The sequence below is a fragment of the Myotis brandtii genome, unplaced genomic scaffold (genome assembly GCF_000412655.1).
Source record: "Myotis brandtii unplaced genomic scaffold, ASM41265v1 scaffold23, whole genome shotgun sequence".
Classification (NCBI taxonomy): Eukaryota; Metazoa; Chordata; class Mammalia; order Chiroptera; family Vespertilionidae; genus Myotis; species Myotis brandtii.
In genome coordinates, this window is record NW_005358649.1 from 5,164,077 (window position 1) to 5,184,801 (window position 20,725).

Here is a 20,725-nt window from a genome sequence, read left to right on the forward strand (position 1 = left end):
GCCAGAGCCCTGGGCGGGGGCCGCAGGAGTAGCCGGACTCGGCCCGGGAACAGCCCGTGAGCCCGGGCACCACGGCTCCCGCGGGGCTCGGCGCATCCTCTGGGAAGGGGTTCTTCTCTGCGTGGGTCCGAGCACTTTACAGCAGTTTGCCCTTTTTGCAGAAGCTCAGAAGGGTTAATTTGCAACACATCCATGCAGATTATATCCCGAATCACGAACTTGGATAACCTGACTTTGAGTTGTTTTTAAAAAAAAAAATATTTTATTGATTTTAGAGGAGGGAGAGGGATCTAGAGATAGAAACATCGATTGGCTGCCTCCTGCCTGCAATCCGGGGCCTGTGCCCTGACCGGGAATCGAACCGTGACCTTCCCGTTCATAGGTCCGTGCACAATCACTGAGCCACACCGGTGGGGCTGAGTTCGGGTTTTTTCATTTGGCGGCTCTATTTTTAGGCATTCGTTTGCTCCCTGAAAAAAGGGGATGGAGATGCTAATCCTCTCATTTTAATCTGAGTCAGTTGTCTTCTGATCCTGCCCAGTGAAATACCAGGATTTGCAGACATGGTTGAAATTGGAAACTAATTATATTTCAGCAGAAAGGAATTGGGCTTGCCTTTTGAAGTTTGTGTGCTGTGAAATTCATTTTCCGATGCTCCGGGGACTCCTGTTACCATGAAATTTGATGTTGGATTTCAAGTAATATGGTTTCCTTAAAGGGAGCAAAGGATGCCAGGGGATAGATCCAAGGCCTTAAAGACTTACTCTTTTTTTTTTTTTTTGTACTAGCTATAGTATAAATTTTTTATTTTTTTAAAAATATATTTTATTGATTTTTTACAGAGAGGAAGGGAGAGAGATAGAGAGTTAAAAACATCAATGAGAGAGAAGCATCGATCAGCTGACTCCTGCACACCCCCCACTGGGGAAGTGCCTGCAACCAAGGTACATGCCCTTGACGGGAGTCGAACCCGGGACCCTTCAGTCCCCAGGCCGATGCTCTATCCAGTGGGCCAAACCAGCCAGGGCAGTATAAATATTTTAGAAGTAATAAAAACATTCTGGAATTTACACAATCTGATTTTTCAGTGTTTTACTTACATTAATAAAGTTTTTGTTTTTGAAGAGCAAATGCATGTAACTCTGACAATCAAACGAGGGTGATGTTCTCATTAACAGTGGAATAGAAGAAACTATTCCAGTGAAGTTTTTATATGTTCAAGGTCACACTATTTAAAAAGCTTGAAGCTGGGATGCAAACCTACGCCTTCAAATTCCAACTTAACATGGGTCTACTTATGACGGGACTTAAGGAAAGCCATTCTATTAGCAAGTTTGGTATCTTTAGCTCTAGATTATTTGGGAGAGTTCCTTATCACCTCATGTGACAAGTTCTCTTCATTATCTTAATTTTTTTTAATTTAAAAGTTGTTCTAAATACAATTAATTATCTACTTATAAAGGTCTCTGTTTTAATAGATACCCATTTGTTGGGAAAGATGTGTTCGATGCTTACACAAACAAGTTGAAAAATCAGAAGACGGAAGACTGATTTATACTGGGAATTTGGCCCAAACAGTATTTGGTGGGTAATCAGAAATGATGGTATTGTCTTTTCCTTTTAATTGTTAAAAAAAAAAAGCTCTTAGTATGTGCTACTTTAGCACCTCTTAATTGCAAGACAAGGAAAAAATAAACTATAATTTTTTTTCTTGTGGCTTGTTGATAGAAGATTTAGAGGTTGAGACCTTTGCATTTTTAGATTTAAATAGATTTTTGAAGTCTGTTATGCCTTTGTGATCTTATGGGTAGGTATTTTTAAAAAAATATATTTTATTGATTTTTTACAGAGAGAAAGGGAGAGAGATAGAGAGTTAGAAACATCGATCAGCCGCCTCCTGCACATCTCCTACTGGGGATGTGCCCGCAACCAAGGTACATGCCCTTGACCTGAATCGAACCTGGGACCTTTCAGTCCGCAGGCCGACGCTCTATCCACTGAGCCAAACCGGTTTTGGCATGGCTAGGTATTAAAGCTTCTTTCCTTTGGTCACCTCTTGGGATGTTTAACAACAAAACAGCAAAAAGTGTATATTCAGGTAACGTTTGAATATACAGAAAAAAAAGAAAATACCTCTGAAGAGGTTATTTTTTTTTAATAAACATTTATTTCATATATTTTAAAATTTGGCAGTTAAAATGAGCATGTAATACTTTTTTACAGTTTTTTTAGGTCATCTTAGAACTTTCAACAAACATGCTTATTGTGGCTTTTCCAGGTGGTAGAGAATTGTGGAGAAGGAAAAGATGGTGTACTAAATTGCTACAAATTTAAAACTCTTTCCTTAGATCATAATTAGAATTTAGTATGGAACAATTTAGTAGGGAAGATCAGGAGAACTTAGGTATCTCGTTATATAATCTAAAAAAGGTATAAGTTGAATTATATGGAGGATTGTTTTTATAACCAAGTCCGACATTAGATTTCAACACTCACATTTGCATTTGTGTTTTTGATCATGCTGGTATCAATCAATCATTAAAATTTACTCTGGAAATCTGTGTGTTCTCTAGTGTTTGACATTAAAATAGAGTGCATTTAAAGTACATTTTTAGCTATTTAAAACTTTAGGAGTAAGGACAGGTTATTATCACTATTGAGTGAAGTCCTGAAGTTATTCTAATAATCAATTTAGAAATTTCTTCAGAAGTCAGTACATGACTATGCCATTGAGCCTGTGCTGTGTCACATTTCTGGCCTGGGATACCTGGATTGATGCCACTGAGTTGTATTAACAGTGATCCCCATCATAACCTTCCTCTGAACAGACACTGTTCCTGCAAATGCAGGAAAGTCATCAATTTATCTAATGTTCACACTTGAATCCATTCTGGAAAGACGAGAATATTAATAGGAATTAATTTTGGTGTGAGTAGGATGTAATATTTGTGTAAGAGGAAATCTATCCAGGGTATTCAAAGTTCTAGAATTGTAACTTGTAGAGGAATTTAATATTCGATTTCTTTCAGTATTATGATAATAGAAAGTCACTACTTATCAGGGATTAATATTTTTTTTTATGTAGAAACAGGGAGAAACATTTTTTCTATGTAAAATTAAGAGACATTAAGATATAGATGCACCATTCTTGAAGGTTCTTTAACTACCAAATGGGTCCTAGTTTAAAGACATTTGCAGACATTTTGTTAATTCAGCAATAAGTAATTACTTATGTCATAGTATTCTCATTTAAGATGAGTAGACTTTAAACATGAGGAGGTGTGAAAGAAAGGCATCCCAGGCATGGAAGTAGTATGAGCAAAGGAAGATCGGAAAGCCTAGAAGGTTTTTTGTTTTTTTTTAGAGAGAGGGAAAGACAGAAATATCGATGTAAGAGAAACACATCGATTGGTTGCCTCCTGCATGCCCCTGACCAGGGCCTGGGCTGGGGAGGAGCCAGTAACTGAGGTATGTGCCCTTGACCAGAATCGAACCTGGGACCCTTTGGTCCATAGGCTGACGCTCTATCCACTGAGCCAAACCTGCAAACAGCTAGGGCTATGTTTATTTCTTTTTGAAAAATTTTTAAGAGTTTATTTGAGCCAAACTGATGACATATACCAGGGAGCAAGACCTCAAGTGGTCTTAGAATATGTTTAAAAAATAGTAATTCAATCCAGGCAAAATAAAGTGTATGTGTATATTAGAAATTTATTCTCACAGTTTTGGAGGCTGGAAGTCTGAAGTCAAGGTGTTGACAGGACATGCTCTCTCTGAAGGCTCTGGGGAAGAATTCTTCCTTGCCTCTTCCAGCTTCTGGTAGCTCTCAGCACTACTTCCGTAGCTGTATAACTCATCTCTGCCTTCTACTTCACAGGGCCTTCTCTGTGTCTGTCCTGCCTATCCTTATAAGGATACTGCCATTGTAGTTAGGGCCCACCCTAATCCAGTATGATCTCATCTCAATATTTATTTGTCCGCACAGACCCTATTTCCAGATAAGTTGACATTCTGAGATTCAGGGTGGACATAACTTTTGGGGGGATGCTATTCAACCCACTACACTGTGACAATGGAGGAAAAAGAGGTAGTTGGAAGGGCTGACGAGGCTTTACTATAGGAGGCAACTTGGTCCACATTGTATCCCACGTGTACCAGTGTCATGGCAACTACTGTGAGAGGAAGGAATTATTTTTAAATTACTGATACAAGCCTTCAACCAACAGTAATGGATGAGAGTGTCTACTTTGTCCAACAGCATCTGCTGTCAAACTTTTGGTTTTTGCCAGTTTGGGGGGAAGATGGCATCTCATTGTGGTTTTTATTGCATGTTTCATATGATTGAGGTTTGGCATCATTTAATCTGTTTAAGGACCGTGTGCATTTTTGTTTCAATGAACTGCTTGCTTGTACTTCTTGCATGTTTGTACAGTGTTGGTTTTTTTCTTCTCATATACTAGAAACATTTTATATATTGGGAGTGTTATTTGCATAGAAGTTGCAAATATTTTTGTCATTTGTCTATACTTGTTTATGGTGTTCATATCTATGTACATTTTAATGGGTTCAGATTTACCAGCCTTTCCCCCTGATTGCTTCAGTATTTTGAGTCATAATTAGAAAAGTTTTCATATTAGATTACAAAGGACTTCATGGATGTTTTCTTCCTATACCTCTATGATTTTATTTTTTTATATTTAAATCTCGGAATTATTTGCAATTTTCCTGATATGAGGGATGGATTGAATTTTATCTTTTTCTGTATGGCTATCCAGCTGTCCAGTACCACTTTTGCCCATTTATTTTAGATTAATCTTTATTCTGCACTAAATATCCATATACTATAAAGTTTATTTCTTGATTTTTCATTTTGTTCCACTGATCAGTCTGCTTTTTTATGCATCAGCACCATGCTTTTTTTTTTTACTCCTCACCTGAGGATATGTTTATTGATTTTTTTTTTTTAAGATAGGAAGGGAGAAAGGCACCCGCGCGCGCGCGCGCGCACACACACACACACACACACACATTTCAATGTGAGAGAGAAACATTGGTCGATTGCCTCTCAAACGTACGCCAACGAGAGACCAAACTCAACCTAGGTGTGTGCTCTGACAGGGAATCGAACCCTGGACCTTTCAGTGTACAGGACAACACGCCAATCAACTGAGTTACACCAGCCAGGGCAGTATCGTGCTATCTTAATTATAGTCTTATGTTTCAGTATCTAACATTCCCCTCCACTTTTATTTTTGTTTTTCCAAATTAACTTTATAATCGGTTTGTCTAAGATATCAACTTGTCTATTTTCCAAACAGTTGGTATTTTATTGGGATTATGTTAAAAGTATACATGCAAAGAAATTTACATTTAAAGTCATTTGTTTACTTATTGTGGTAAAACACATAACAAAATTTATCATTTTAACTATTGTTAAGTATACAGTTCAGAAGTCATTGATGTTGAATCTTTCTAATATGATATGTTGAATACCTTTCCTATATATTTCTATCCACTGGTATTATTTTTATTTTTGGTAATTTGTTGTTTTAAGCTTGGGTTCTTAGCTAGATAAAGTTAGCCCCCCATTTGAAGAATTTATATTATGTACGTGCAGGTGCTTGTTAATAGAGAGTTTTATTTGATAATGTGCTGACTGAACTGATTGTTATAGTACTTATAATGATCTTTGAGTGTTGTTAAATCTTTTATTGGGGAACTGAGGTAGAGACCAGTTAATCCTAAAGCACATTTCCCATCTGGAGAGGCAGTGCGCTCGAATGGCCAATGGCCTGGACTTGAGTCACATGGCCTGGGTTTGAATCCCAGCACTGCAACTTGGTAGCTATGTGACATTGAACAAGGGCCTCATTTTTCCCATCTCAAATTATCTCATGTTAATAATTGTGCATGTGTGTTATAGGGCTGTCTATAGATTTCATGAATAAAATATGTAGAGTGCTTCAGACAGAACCTGGAATGTTATAACACTTCTGTGTTTTGTTTTAATGATGATATAGTAAGAACAAATGTGGGAAATTAATTGGATAGGTTGATTGTTTTATAAAATTTAAAAGTATTAATCCTCTCCCTTTTTTTTCCTGTTTAGGTGTGAAATGTTTCTCTTATTCTACAAGTGTGATCAGCCTTACATTTCTACCATACATTTTTGCCCAAAATAATGTTGTATTTGGAAGTCTGCCTTTGCAAATCTTATTTTATGGCATCATAGGAAGCTTTACAGTGATCACTCCAGTCCTGCTTCACTTAGTTACAAAAGGCTATGTCATTCGGTTGTACCATGAGGCCACGACAGATACTTACAAAGCCATTACTTACAATGTTTTGCTTTTAGAAACCAGTACTGTGTTTCAACAGAATGACGTGAAGATTCCAAGCAGCACACATCTGTTTACCACATTTTATGCTAAAACAAAATCACTGTTAGTTAATCCAGGTCTCTTTCCAAACCCCAAAGACTATGACCATCTAATGGGTTATGACAAACCATTCACTTTTGATATGGAAGAACCCAGTGAAAAGAAACAGCTTGAAGATGAGAAATGAGTCTGTTGTTTTTATGTTTGTGCTTAAATGTGATTTATTTTCCCGTGTATAATAATAAAATTGCCTTTACTTTTGTTTTCTATTAGTGACTTAAAAAATTGAAACTGTAACAAACAACTTTTGATTGATTTTCAGATAATTATATTCCTTTATAATAACAAGCTATGCTTGAAAAACAAAACACAATATTCCACCATTTGTGTTTTAAAAAAGGTGTGAAAATACATGTACATGCTGGCATATGCATGGATAATGAATAAGTGTGGTTGTCTTTCAGCTGGGAATTGGATATCAGGCACATAGGGGGGTTATTTTTCCTTTGTGTTTGGATTTTTTTAAGTATAGATACAATCTTTTCTCACATTAAAAACTATTTAAAAAATTTACATATTCTGGAAAGCAGTGTTAATCTGCTTCCTTTGGTCACAGCTTGTTACCTCGGTTCTCTGACAGGGCTGCCTGTAATAAGGCTCTCCATGTAGTAAGCTGTGAGGAAATGGTGCCCTCAGCAGTGTCTTCTGTGGTCCCTCATGCACTCCTCCCTTGGTGCATCCTATCAGTAGGAAAAGAACTTGCACTAAGGTGGATAGTACTTTCATAAATAGCGATCTCTGCTAACTTACTAAGTATTGGCATTTTAAGATTTTACCTCTAATTGTAAAACAAAAGTTGGTTCCTTTGAAGGATTTTCAGCCAGGAGCAAAAGAGCTCAAACCATTTAGATCTGTAGAATCTTAAGTGCCTAGTGTATGCTAGGTACTGTGCTAATTGCTAGAGTCACAGTTAACAAAACACCCAAACTGCATGGAGCTACCTAATGTCTTACTGCCTGCCAAGATGGTGAGGCTAATCTTCACGCCTCGCCTCTATGAAGGGAGGTTGATGGGGAGGCAGCAGGGCCATCACTAGTTCATAGGGATGATCAAGTCTGAAACTGCTAGCTTATAGCTTTAGATAGAAAAGAGCTCATTTTTGTGACACCCAGAGCCTGCCTTCTGCTAGGTCCTAGGATCTGCCAGCTTGCCTAGCAGAGAGCGGACTCGAGGGTCTCAAAGATAAGCTGGTTCCATCTCTTTGCAAGTTGGGTCTTTGCCTGCCTGTTCTGCCCTGTGTTACTTAGGTATATTCTTGTTGCTGTCTTAGCAGTTAATGTGATGTATATCTTTTTGTTGTTAGTCCTCACCCAAGGATATTTTCCCGTTGCTTTTAAAGTGGAAGGAAGGGAGGAGGGAGCAGGGGAGAGAGAAACTTTGATGTGAGAAACATTGGCTGTCTCTATCATGTCTCCTACTGGGGATCAAGCCTGCAACCCGGGCATGTGCCCTGACTTAGGATATAACCAGAGACCTTTTGGTGCATGGGATGATGCTCAATCAACAGCCACACTGACCAGGGCTAAACACATTTTTAAATTATGGTAAAATGTATAACAAAAATTTACCATCTTAACCAATTTTAAGTGTGCAGTTTAGTACAATTCAGTACAGTGTTAACTATATTTACATTGCTGTGCAACAGATGTCTAGAATGTTTTTATCTTGCAAACCTGAAAATATCTATTGAACAACTCCCCATATCCTCCTCTCCCGTGGATTTGTGCCTTTAAAAAAAATGGAAGCCCAGCCGGTGTGGCTCAATGGTTGAGCATTGACCTATAAACCAGGAGATCATGGTTCGATTCCCTGTCAGGCATATGCCTGGGTTGTGGGCTCGATCCTCAAGATGGGGCATGCAGGAGGCAGCTGACCAATGATTCTCATCATTGATGTTTCTATTTCTCCCTCTTCCTCTCTGAAATCAATAAAAAAAAAATTTTTTTTAAGTAATTTAAAAGAAAAGGAAAGTTGCAAAACTGCCTGAGTAGCAAGACCTCCTTCCGGGGCTTTCGGGGGCTGTTTGAATTTAAAAGAAAAGGAAAGCTGCAAAACTGCCTGAGCAGCAAGACCTCCTTCCGGGGCTTTCGGGGGCTGTTTGAGAAAGCTCACTCTCATTAAGGGCCCGCAAGTGTAATCCTATGACTTCAGAGCTTTTGACCTACAAGGAGTTTTCCCTCATTCTTGTCCTGGGTCTGAGCCCTGAACTTCAGGGAAACTCCTCAATTCGGATCAATCATTGCTTATATTTTGAAGAGTTACTTTTGTGAATTAGAGTTTCTTCAGATTTCATTTCCAACTCAGGTTAGGTGTTTTCATAGAGAAATTTTGTGTTTGTTACACTAAAACCACATGTACAACAAATACCTCTATTAAATAGTTTAAAATGTAAAAAAAAGAAAAGTCACACAGTTCTTGAAACCTTTTACCAACATGTGCTTATGACCACCTAAACTTGTAGATTTCTAGGCCCCAACTCCATGTCATTGTAATCCCAAACTATATCCTATAAATGATTTCAAATAGCAAAGAATCTAAAGGATTAACTTTTTCTGAAATGGAATAAGAATTTTGAAATGAAATTCATGCCATACATGAAATAGTGGTCATTTTATTATTAGGGCTCAAAATACTTCCTGGAGCTGCAGTTTGCTTAAGGAAGTGCATTCTCAAGCCTGGCGGGGCCCCAGCCCACAAGGCAGACCTACAGCTGATGGACTGTCTGGGGTCTTGTGCAGCTCGGCTCTGCCCCATGGCTGAACTGTTGCTGAGCAGAAATAGTTTGCAGAGGGCTGTTCAGTTCAGATCTATTTGCCCAGTGCTCTGGGCCATGAGAAATTGGGTAAAGAGCCTCTGTGGGAGAATAACAATGTAGACGGAAAAGGGGTGTCGTCTGTGGGGATCCTAAAGGAGACCTACAGGCTGGCTTTGTTACTGTTGACTGGGAAATACCTTGTTTTGTGTGTAAAGCTCTGCGTTGTAATTTGCATCAAGTGTTGGAAAAGAGTACATATATTCTAAATCATTTTCTTTTCTCCCCTTGCAGGAAGTGCTCAAATCTCTCTCTCTCTCTCTCTCTCTCTCTCTCTCTCTCACACACACACACACACACACACACACACACACACACACACACACACACAGAAAGAGGAAACGGATTGGAACTTAGAAGTCATGTGACTGATGACTAAGTTGACTCTTTCCTACTTACTGAAAGGGAAGAAGAGCCTGAGGATGAGTTGCTGGTTCTCCTTGCATTTGTAAAGTTTTGGAGCTATTAAATCATGTTCCCACTTATGCTTTTTTCCACCCTGTTTTCTTCCACGTTGCCTGAACCCGGGGAGCACTGGATCTGCAACTCCTCTGATGTGAGCCTTTGGTATAGCTACTGCGGTAAGTGCACAGCAACAAGTGGTTGTAGTGCCAACTATTTCGAGGGTGTGTTTTCACAGGAACCTCATTCTGCTGTGGTGGGGACACAGGAAGCGTCGTGTGTTCCAGCTGCTGCCGGCAGCAAGAGTGACGGCTGATGACTTCCCTGTGTGGGTTATCTTGATCCTTCACAGGCCTCACCAGTCTCTAACTGTTGTTCTTGACCTCCAAGTGCTTCTGTTGTTCCCTGTGGTTAACTGTCTCCACCTTGAGCCTAGCTTCAGATTCCTCCCGGTTTTGGCAGAACTGTCTGCTTCTGAGCTTTTGCCTCCAGCCCCAAGACTAGTTCTTGACAAGGAAGCACAGTCCCAGGTGGCTCCTGGAACGGATTATTGTGGCCAGCGATTTTCAACCGCTGGGCCACAATATTTAAAACATGCGACACCTGGCTATTTAGTCAGGGGCACGGACCTCTTTTCCCTTAGACTGTCAAATAAAAAAGTGACAGCAGCCAACACAACAATAGCCTTTTGGTATGAATGAATAAGAATTATACTTTCTTTTTTTCCTTTTTTTGTCGGATCAGCAAAAAGCAAACAAACATTTCTTGATGGACTACAGCATTTTAATCTGTAAAATGAAAGTGATTTTAGAACCTATCTGAGGTAAAATTTTTAACACAGAGCCACATAGAAACAGTCTTGACTACTTTTTAAAAAATCAGCCATACCTAATGCTATGGACTGGTCTGATCCCTGCCCTACCCAGACCTCTTTTTCTGAAAGCACAGTTTCAGGGCTTGGCCACTGTCTTTCTTTGGTGCTTTCCACTTCCTTGCTCACCATGGGTTGGATATAATATCAGAGAGGTTGAAAGAGAGGCTTGCCAAAATATTAGTTCTTTGAGATTCTTTTGGGAAAGGGGATTTATGGTTTAACCATTTTGGGGAGAATTACAAATGTCTGTTGAGTTCTGAGAAGTTGTGCAAAGAAGAAACCTATTTAATCTCCAGGTTTACCATTTTATTTCATTTTTTGAGTGTGTGTTGACTATCCTAAGAAATATACTCTGGCAAACGCTAATAGATGTTATTTCTGGGGAGTTAGCATAATTGACAGGTGTGAGAGCAAGACCAAGCTCACCTTTGTGGGTTGTGCTGAATTCCCTCTCAACCTGGCTCTGGAATTTCTCCATCCTACAAGATCAGTGTCCATTCCCTCTTCCAAAAGGGCTCCTTCGTCCACTCGGCCTACACGTTGATCATGCCACCTTCTCTGTGCTAAGTTTCAGGGGGCCTTTGTTTATATACCACTTCATATTATAATTAGCTTTTAAGCTCCTAGTATCAATAATTTGATTTGTCTTTTAAAAAATATTTTTATTGCCCTAACCCAGTGGTTGGCAAACTCATTAGTCAATAGAGCCAAATATCAACAGTACAACGATTGAAATTTCTTTTGGGAGCCAAATTTTTTAAACTTAAACTATATAGATAGGTACATTGTTATTAACTTAATTAGGGTACTCCTAAGGCTTAGGAAGAGCCACACTCAAGGGGCCAAAGAGCTGCATGTGGCTCTCGAGCCGCAGTTTGCCGACCACGGCCCTAACCTGTTTGGCTCAGTTGATAGAGTGTCGGCCTGCTGACTGAAGGGTCCCAAGTTCGATTCCTGTCAAGGGCATGTACCTTAGTTGTGGGCACATCCCCAGTAGCGGGTGTACAGGAGGCAGCTGATCAATGTTTCTCTCTCATCAATGTTTCTAACTCTCTATCCTTCTCCCTTCCTCTCTGTAAAAAAATCAATAACATACATTTAAAAAAATATATGTTATTGATTTTTAGAGAAAGGGAGAGGGGGAGAGAGAGAGAGAAACATCAAAATGAGAGTGAATCAATGGGCTGTGTCCTGCACATCCCCTATTGGGGATCTAGCCAGTAACCCAGACACATACCCTGACTGAGAATTTAACCAGCAACCTTTTGGTGCATAGATGACACCCAACCAATTGAGCTGATTTGTCTTTTGATTTATTTATTTTTTTTTTTAATTTCAGAGAGGAAAGGAGAGGGAGAGGGAGAGGTAGAAACATCAATGATGAGAGAGAATCATTGATCAGCTGCCTCCTGCACATCCTCTACTGAGGATGGAGCCCGCAACCTGGGCATGTGCCCTAACCGGAATCGAACCTGAATCCTTCTGTCCACAGGCCGACGCTCTATTCACTGAGCCAAACCAGGTAGGGCTGCCTTTTTATTTAAAAAAATTGTTTGTATTGATTTTTAGAGAGTCAGGAAGGGAGTGGGAGCGAGAAAGAAACATTGATTGAGGATCAAGCCTGAAACCTGGCCATGTGCCCTGATTGGTAATTGAACCGTGACTTCCTGGTTCATAAGTCAACCAAAGCTCAACCACTGAGCCACACCAGCTGGGCTAAGCAGATGATTGTACAAATGATTACTTATTCAGGTTCCATACTAATTTTAGGTCTGTTCCAACTTTCTATTCTTCAGTCCTTTTGGGACCCCCTCTTGGAAAATTTGGGCATCTGGATGCATGAATTAACCTCTTCCCTCCCGAGTGAAGCTGGAGGCTAGGGGATTCTTTTCCTGTCTTTGCTGTGCCAGGCTCAGGGTCTCTGTTGAGAGGGTGTCCTGAATCTCCCTACCAACTTCAGCGAGTCTGCATTCGAGTTCTCCTGGGTCACAGGAAAATTTCGATTAGTTTCTGATTTCTCACAAAGGGAATTTGTCCATGAATTGTTGTTGAATTCGAAGTTTGTGGGGGAAAGAAGGGTCTTGGACTTCCTACTCTGCCATCTTGCGACGCTACTCCTCTGGAGAAGGAGATATTTTTAACCATCATCAGTTTTTCTCATTATACAATTTTAATACTAAAGGCATCATTGGGGGGGGTGAATTTCAGAATATTTCACTTTATTGGAAATAATGCATTGACATTATCTTCATTCCATTTAGATAACATGAAATATCCTATTTCACTAAGAAGTGAACCCTGTGTAGAATTGAAGGGAAGCAAAGGATATTTGCATATTTTCTACATTCCAAGTAAGTTTTGTAACAAAACCAAAGTTTTGTTAATGTACATCTGTTAAAAGAATTCAAGCGATATCAATGACAAATGATTGTGTTCCAAATGTACATGTATTAGTTTTCTGTTATTATGTAACAAATGACCGCAATCTTAATATCTCAAAACAGTACACATTTACTATCTCATAGTCTTTGTGTGGCAGTAATCTGGGCGTGGCTTTGCCATGCCTGCTACAGGATCTCCCACCAGGTTGCAGTCAAGCTGTTTGCCAGGACTGGGGTCTCTCCTGAAGGCTCAATTAGGGAAGGATTCTCTGCAGTTCACATGTGACTTTTGACAGGATTCAGTTCCTGTCTGGCTGCTGGCCTTTTCACCATGGCTTCTTGCTTCATCAAAACCAGCAAAGGGGACAGTCAGCTAACAAGATAGAAGTCACAGTCTTGGGTAGCCTAATCATGGAAGTGCCACTCTATCAACTTGGCTTTATCTATTTGTTAGAAGCAAGTTACTAGGCTCACACTCATGGGGAAGAGATTACATAATGGTATGGAGGGTAAAAGTGGAAATAATATGAGACTTCTAACAATCTATTAGGTATTAGTATATCCTTTGTCAGTCATTAGCTATTCAACTGATAAATAAAGTTAGGTTTCCACTAGTTAAAGATCTGTGTATGAGCAAGCCAGGACATTTTTTCCTAAAGGTGATCCCCCTTCTAAAAAAAAAATAAGATGATGATGGGATAAAAAAAGACAATGTTTTTTGTTTGTGTTGTTTTGTTTTTCCTCTCTGTGATTTTACTTGTCATCAGCTTAGTAAAAAATAAATTGGGTGATGGTTATAGCATCAGGCTGGACCCAAGTGTTTGGGAAAACACAAAAACCTTTATCCTCTCTGACCAGGCAGCTTCACTGTGTGAAGCCCTAGGATCCCAGGACACTTCAGTTCTCGTCATCCTCCTCACCATTACTGTTTATCATCACCTACAATCTAGCTCAGCCGTGGGCAAACTACGGCCCGCGGGCTGGATTCGGCCCGTTTGAAATGAATAAAACTAAAAAAAAAAAAAGACCGTACCCTTTTATGTAATGATGTTTACTTTGAATTTATATTAGTTCACACAAACACTCCATCCATGCTTTTGTTCCGGCCCTCCGGTCCAGTTTAAGAACCCATTGTGGCCCTCGAGTCAAAAAGTTTGCCCACCCCTGCTCTAGCTTGTATTTGGAGCTTATCGTTTACTAAGGGCTTTCACATATGTAAGCTTAGATAAAGATTTCCCTAGTTTTAGTTCTCTAGCTTACAAGAAAGAGGTAGCTGAGAACCCAGAAATAATAGACAATAAACTTGTGCTTTACTATTTCTGAAATTAAGTGTTCAACCTGCACTTGGACACTTGGTTTCTGTATTCATTTAGTCATTGAAAAATGCATAGTATATTCCAAGTATTGTGATAGGTACTGTGAATTCGTTGATAAATAAGACATCCTCTTGACCTTCAAGGATCTTCCAGGGCAATAGGAGGGACAGACCTATAGATACATGGCATGGTAAGTGAAGTGACAGTAAAGAGGCTGAGTGATAACACAGAGCAAAGAGCAATCAACTCTATTCACTCCATTGTCTTGGCCAAGAGTAAAAAATACTTTTATCCCTAAATTTTTGCCTGGCTCTACAATTTCTTCTTCTTTTCTCAGGTTTTGTTTTCTGGTCTATGTGATGTGCTTTACCCCTAGATGTTTGGCAGAAGTGATTATATATGACATAACGAGTGACCTAATTTTCAAGCAAACCTCTTGTCCTTACACACAGGAAGCGAGTTGTATCCTTGCAGATCCAAGTAGTAATAATACAATATGGCATTGCTCAGGGTTCTCTGAAAAGCAGATACCAAGAAGGAATTAGGCATATAAGACATTAATCAGGAGGAAATGCTAGTGAACAATAAAGGGAAGAGGATGCCCGAGCAGGCAAGGAGAGGGTTCAGATTGAGGTGCAGATCTGATACCTTTGAAATGAGAGAAGAAAGGAAGGAGAATTTGGTAGCATGGTCATCAGACCAAAATGCATCCCTGAGATCCTGTCAGCCAGGTCAATGGGGAGCCTTAGAGCAAAGATTACCTGTCACACGTGTGCCGTGACAGGCAGCAGTAGGCTGGCTCTGTGTCCTTGCAGTGCTCGGTCATTAGCGGAGCGACCTGTGGGAGGTTGGCCGCTGGCTGAGATGGATATGAAGGTGCAGCTGGGGGCTGTCTGCCAACTACCTTCCTGCCAGCAGGGTCTTTGGAAGGAAGGTTTGAGTAGGTACCTTTGTGGCCACCATAGATACCCTAATCATTTACTAAGTATGACATTTATATCATTATGTTAATTTACTAACAAAATAATTATTCAGTTATATTTTTATAGAATTTTGTCATTATGATCTGAGTTTCCCTAGAATATACTAGAATTTCTGTGTAAAGTCTGGGGCCACATTATAGAAGTCAACCTTGTTTTTATGGTGCTATCTCTACTTCTATTCAGTAAGAGCTGTAAGTAGAAATTGAATAAAAAATAGATATTATTTATTTTGAGACTTTATAACCTTGCTAGTAAATTATTTGTGTACCATTAGTTGATTGACAAATAAGGCTGGACTATAAGCCTCCCTGAAAATTACTTCTGGTAGTTCCTGGTGAGGTCAAAAAAAGTCTTCTTAGTTACCACATGACAGCCACCAGGTTCTTATCTCTCACTCCAACATCCACATTAATATCCCTGGCCTGCTGAGCCATGCAAGTGGTACCTCACCTTGACTATTTGTCATGTGCCTCACATGACCACAGTGATGTCCAAGGACAAGAAGCTTCTCAAGATGTAGACCATTGAGATATCAAAACAGCACTTCCTTTCTTGGTGTCAGTGGAGACCGGGAACATGCTGTGTTCCATGCAGCAATGAAAGAAGGTCTCTTGTCCTGCCTTGTCCTTGTATACCCCAGCAGTACTGCTATGTGTCTGTCTCAGGAATTTCTCATGAAAACAGCTCTTCAGCTTCTGCCCACATCCATGTTTTTGGAGAGGTTCAGGCTAAAGTCCATGGACTGGACCATAGGACCACTGTTATGTTCTTTATACTCTACCCCATAAGTAGAGAAGTAGAGACAAATTAGGAAGTTTGGTGGTAGCTTAGGCTCAGAGTAATGAGGGCCTGCATTAAAACTGTGGCAATGGGCCCTAACTGGTTTGGCTCAGTGGATAGAGCGTCGGCCTGCGGACTGAAGGGTCCCAGGTTCGATTCTGGTCAAGGGCATGTACTTTGGTTGCAGGCACATCCCCAGTGGGGGTTGTTCAGGAGACAGCTGATGGATGTTTCTCTCTCATCGATGTTTCTAGCTCTTTATCCCTCTCCCTTCCTCTCTCTAAAAAATCAATAAAATATATTTAAAACAACAACAACAACAACTGTGGCAATGGGGCCGAAATGGAGACTAGTAAAATTACTGGGATTAGGAATTCTAGTGCTGATTTGCTGATGAAGATGAGGAAATCAATTTAGGATCTATAGGGTGAGATGATGACCAACATTTGAATAGAGATATCGAATGCATATATGAGACAGTATTTAGGAGAAAGGTTGAGACTAAAGATGATGATTTAGGAATTAGTATCCTATGTGGCAGAGTAAATATTGAGGAAAACTGAGGATAGAAACCTTAGGTAGGGGAGTCAATGAACTAGACTGAGGAGGAGTTAGAGAGGTTGAAGGATAACCAGAGAGAGAGTGGGAGCACTGACACCAAACCAAGGAGACAGTTTTGAGGAGGAGCTGGCAGCTCTGTTACCCACAGTAAAATTCAAGTTAAAGTTGGAAAACTTTTCCTTTGGTTATGGCTACAATGAGCCCTGATGACCTTATTAGGAAAATATTTTCAATGAGGTGGTGGCTACAATAAACTATTTTCATTATAAAAAAATTGTACATCTTTCCCAGTTGGACCAACTGGATAATATAAGAATTGAGCAAAATGCATTGTTTACTGGCTTTTCTCACATTAATTGATAATAGGGATACCATGAGGAAATAATAAATGGCTCATATACCTAATTTTTAATCAAAAGGTTTAATTTTATCCTCCAAGAAATCTTTCATCAAAACTATTAAAAAGTAGGCATGAGTTGATTATCATTATTTCCTTTCTTTTCTTTGAACTTCCTAGCAGAACTGTAACTAGAACAGAAAATTTTGTATCTTCATTTGATAGTTTTCTAAAAAAATAATTTTCTCTATTTTTAGGCATAGCATATAATTCTTACTGTGGAATATTCTATTTGATTACAATCCACTAGTTACCCTCTCAAAACTCCAGTTTTCTCATCTACAGAATAAGGATCACAATACCCACATTATAGATAGTTGTGAAGATTAAATGAAATTATGTTGCAAAAGCACAGGACATATTTTAGGTATATAATAAATATTAATTATTATTTATAAAGTAATCTCTTATTTGAGGGACTAATGGGATTTTTTTTCTTTTTAAGGAAGAGACATGAAAAATTTATATTTCAATCTGTATTTATCTTTTAACACTGTGAATTTTCCGATGCGCAAAGAAGTCATTTGCCGAGGATCTGATGATGATTATTCTTTTTGTAGAGCTCTAAAGGGAGGTAAGCATTTAATCTATGTTACTCTCAGAATCAAATAGAATAGTTTATGAGAATGTTCTGAAAATTAAATACACTGAAAATGTGAAGTTCCTTTTCTGATAATAACTCTTTATTCCCATTTAAAATTTTTACTTTTAGCAGTTTGGACATTTTACAATTATGTTATTGAGTTATTATTAAGATGACACTTGCGTGTGTTTGCAGGGATATTAGAATTTTTACCTTGTTCAGATAATATTTGTATATTTACCCTCGGTTATGGTTCTCTTTTTCTAAACATTACATTTATTATTTTTCATGGAAACTTACTAGATTTTGCTGCAGAGCTACCTTCAGTGTTCTTTATACTCTACCTCAGAAGAAGGGAAGTGGAGACAAATTAGGAAGTTTGGTGGTACCCTAGGCTCAGAGTAATGAGGGCCTGCATTAAGACTGTGGTAATGGGGCTGAAATGGAGACTAGTAAGATTTATTGGGATTGGGTATTCTAGTGCCAACGAAGGGGAAAATTCTTAAAGATAATGAGTTCTGATCTGGGTATGTTGAGCTCAAGGTAATTTTGGAACATTCAAATAAACATGTCCATTTGGCAGCTGATATATGGGCCCAGAGCTGAGGACATTCTGATTTAAGAAACACAGATGCTGCCCGACTGGTGTGGCTCAGTTGGTTGAGTGACCCATGCACCAAGAGTTCGCCTGTTCAATTCCCCATCAGAGCATGTGCCCAGGGTTATAGGCTTGATTCCCAGCAGGGGGTGTGCAGAAGGTAGCTGGTCCTTGTGATATTTCTCTCATCAATGTTTCTATCTCTCTCTCCCTCTACCTTCCTCTCTCTCTAAAATCAATTAAAAATATTTTTAAAAATCTTCCTAAATTAAAAAAAAAAAGAAACATCATGAGACCCTTGAAAGTTTGGGACTTGAATTAGTATCAGACATATCTGCTTTTAAAGTAACTGTCCTTCTCTATTATACCCTGCTGAAGGAGCAGTAGTATTAAATATGCACATATGTTACTTGGGATGAAGCATATTAGCACTCGCTCGTTCATCACTCATTCACCGTTGGGACCAGTGGGCCTTAAAAGTTTGCATCCACTAATGCTGGTCCTGAGAGAGGCTTGCGGTGGGAGAGGAGCCACAGGAGAATGGGAGCCAGGGGATAAGACTTATTATTTCTCTACAGTTTTGTTTGGGAGTGCTGCTGCCAGTCTCTACCTTCCTCTCTCTCTAAAATCAATTAAAAATATTTTTAAAAATCTTCCTAAATTAAAAAAAAAAAGAAACATCATGAGACCCTTGAAAGTTTGGGACTTGAATTAGTATCAGACATATCTGCTTTTAAAGTAACTGTCCTTCTCTATTATACCCTGCTGAAGGAGCAGTAGTATTAAATATGCACATATGTTACTTGGGATGAAGCATATTAGCACTCGCTCGTTCATCACTCATTCACCGTTGGGACCAGTGGGCCTTAAAAGTTTGCATCCACTAATGCTGGTCCTGAGAGAGGCTTGCGGTGGGAGAGGAGCCACAGGAGAATGGGAGCCAGGGGATAAGACTTATTATTTCTCTACAGTTTTGTTTGGGAGTGCTGCTGCCAGTGGTAGAAGTGTCAAAGGTGAATGCTGTACTACCAAATAAGTCACTTAGTGATGTCCTGTTCTTTGTGTTTTGTTTGCAGAGACTGTGAATACAACAGTGCCATTCTCCTACAGGGGCATTCTGTTCTCTAAGGTATTGTCTAGGAGTCATTTTGTCCTTTCTTAATCTTTGGCAGTAACAGATGTGTGAAGAATTTGAATAAGCAGTTTGCAATTTCAAAAATCGATATTCAAGCCCTGGCTGGTTTGGCTCAGTGGATAGAGCACTGACCTGCGGACTGGGGGAGTCCTGGGTTCTATTCTGGTCAGGGGCACGTGCCTGGTTGCTGACTTGATCCCCAGTGCGGGGCGTGCAGGAAGCAGTCGATCAGTGATTCTCTCTCATCATTGATGTTTTTGTCTCTCCCTCCCCTTCCTCTCTGAAATAAAAAATATATATATTAAAAAAAATCGATAGTCAAGATTTTCCCCTACTTTTATTTGGTTTTGGGTGTTTTCCCATTTCTTATTTCTGAAGAATATGGAAATATAAAAAAGTTACATGAAAGAAAGCTCTTTTTCACATCATGTTTTTCCTCTAATATACACGGCTAAAAGTAATGCAAATGCTCACTGTTAATACGTTGAATGACTTTTGGGTGAAAGCACTGTAAGAACTCCGTAGCTGCCTCTATGAATAATAACCATGTGCTTTTAGATGTTTGCATTAGATACCTAACAATGAAAATTTTGCATATTTCACTTTGGGTGAATATTTAAAAATAAACTTTAACAATGCATATTCTTTACTGATTACAAATGATATTTAGTGTTTGAAAATCTCATAGGTTAGTCTCAAAAATTGTTAAAAAACATTCTCATACTTGGGAAATAAATGAGTTTTGAGTCTGCTGAATTCAAAGACACAAAATTTCATCTCATTAGAAAACTGAGAAAATGATAACCAATCCAATTTAAATGACTTTAAAAGTCTTTGAAAATAGAAGCACATAGCATTTTATATTACTTATGTTTCTTATTCCTCATTTTAGGGAAAGTACAGATGGGTTGTGGAAGCCATCACTGGGAAAACTGAAGAAATGCTCTTTTGTTTGAATTTTACCATCATACACCACCCTACTTTCAATTAGAATAAATCTAATGTGCCAGCCACTGAAGCAAGTCTTGCCCCAGAAGGGTGTCTTCAGCACAGAAGTTCTCCCACTGCAGACACAGCTGATTCTCACAGCCAATTGGCCTGGAGGTCAATTCACCCCAGTGATAACTACAACAGTCAAGGCTTAACTACAACAAGACTGTGCACAAAGCCCACAAAGGGGTGCACCAAGAGTGTCCACCTCAGGTATTTGGGGAGGCTGAGCCACTGGGCCCTATAGGACACCTTCCACACAAAGCCACTCTACCAACACAGGGAAGCAGCCAAAATGCGGAGACAAAGAGGCAGGTCACAAATGACAGAAATGGAGGAAAGCAAACGACTGGATATAGAGTTCAAAACCATGGTTATAAGGTTTTTCAAGAATTTTATGGAAACCGCTGATAAATTTAGTGAGACCCTGGAGGATATGAAAAAAGACCAACTAGAAATTAAGCATACACTGA

The 20,725-nt window shown here is 39.3% G+C and overlaps 2 protein-coding genes across 2 annotated transcripts in view; both read left to right on the forward strand.

Annotated features, from left to right (window-relative positions):
• The window catches only part of TMEM70 (transmembrane protein 70), a gene marked incomplete at its 5' end in the record, with an annotated part of 12,520 nt that extends 5,819 nt beyond the window's left edge, over positions 1-6,701 (forward strand). The window contains 2 exons of the mRNA XM_014539852.1: positions 1,479-1,584; positions 6,110-6,701. Coding sequence (XP_014395338.1) covers positions 1,479-1,584; positions 6,110-6,567 — 564 coding nt within the window. The remainder of the gene's footprint in view (positions 1-1,478; positions 1,585-6,109) is intronic.
• A 2,854-nt stretch (positions 6,702-9,555) lies between these two features.
• On the forward strand, positions 9,556-20,337 carry LY96 (lymphocyte antigen 96). The gene is made up of 5 exons (XM_005866383.2): positions 9,556-9,833; positions 12,790-12,879; positions 17,392-17,520; positions 19,204-19,256; positions 20,155-20,337. The coding sequence occupies exons 1-5, from the start codon at positions 9,725-9,727 to the stop codon at positions 20,251-20,253; spliced, it is 480 nt and encodes a 159-aa protein (XP_005866445.1). The 5' UTR covers positions 9,556-9,724; the 3' UTR covers positions 20,254-20,337.
• The last annotated feature ends 388 nt before the right edge of the window (positions 20,338-20,725 follow it).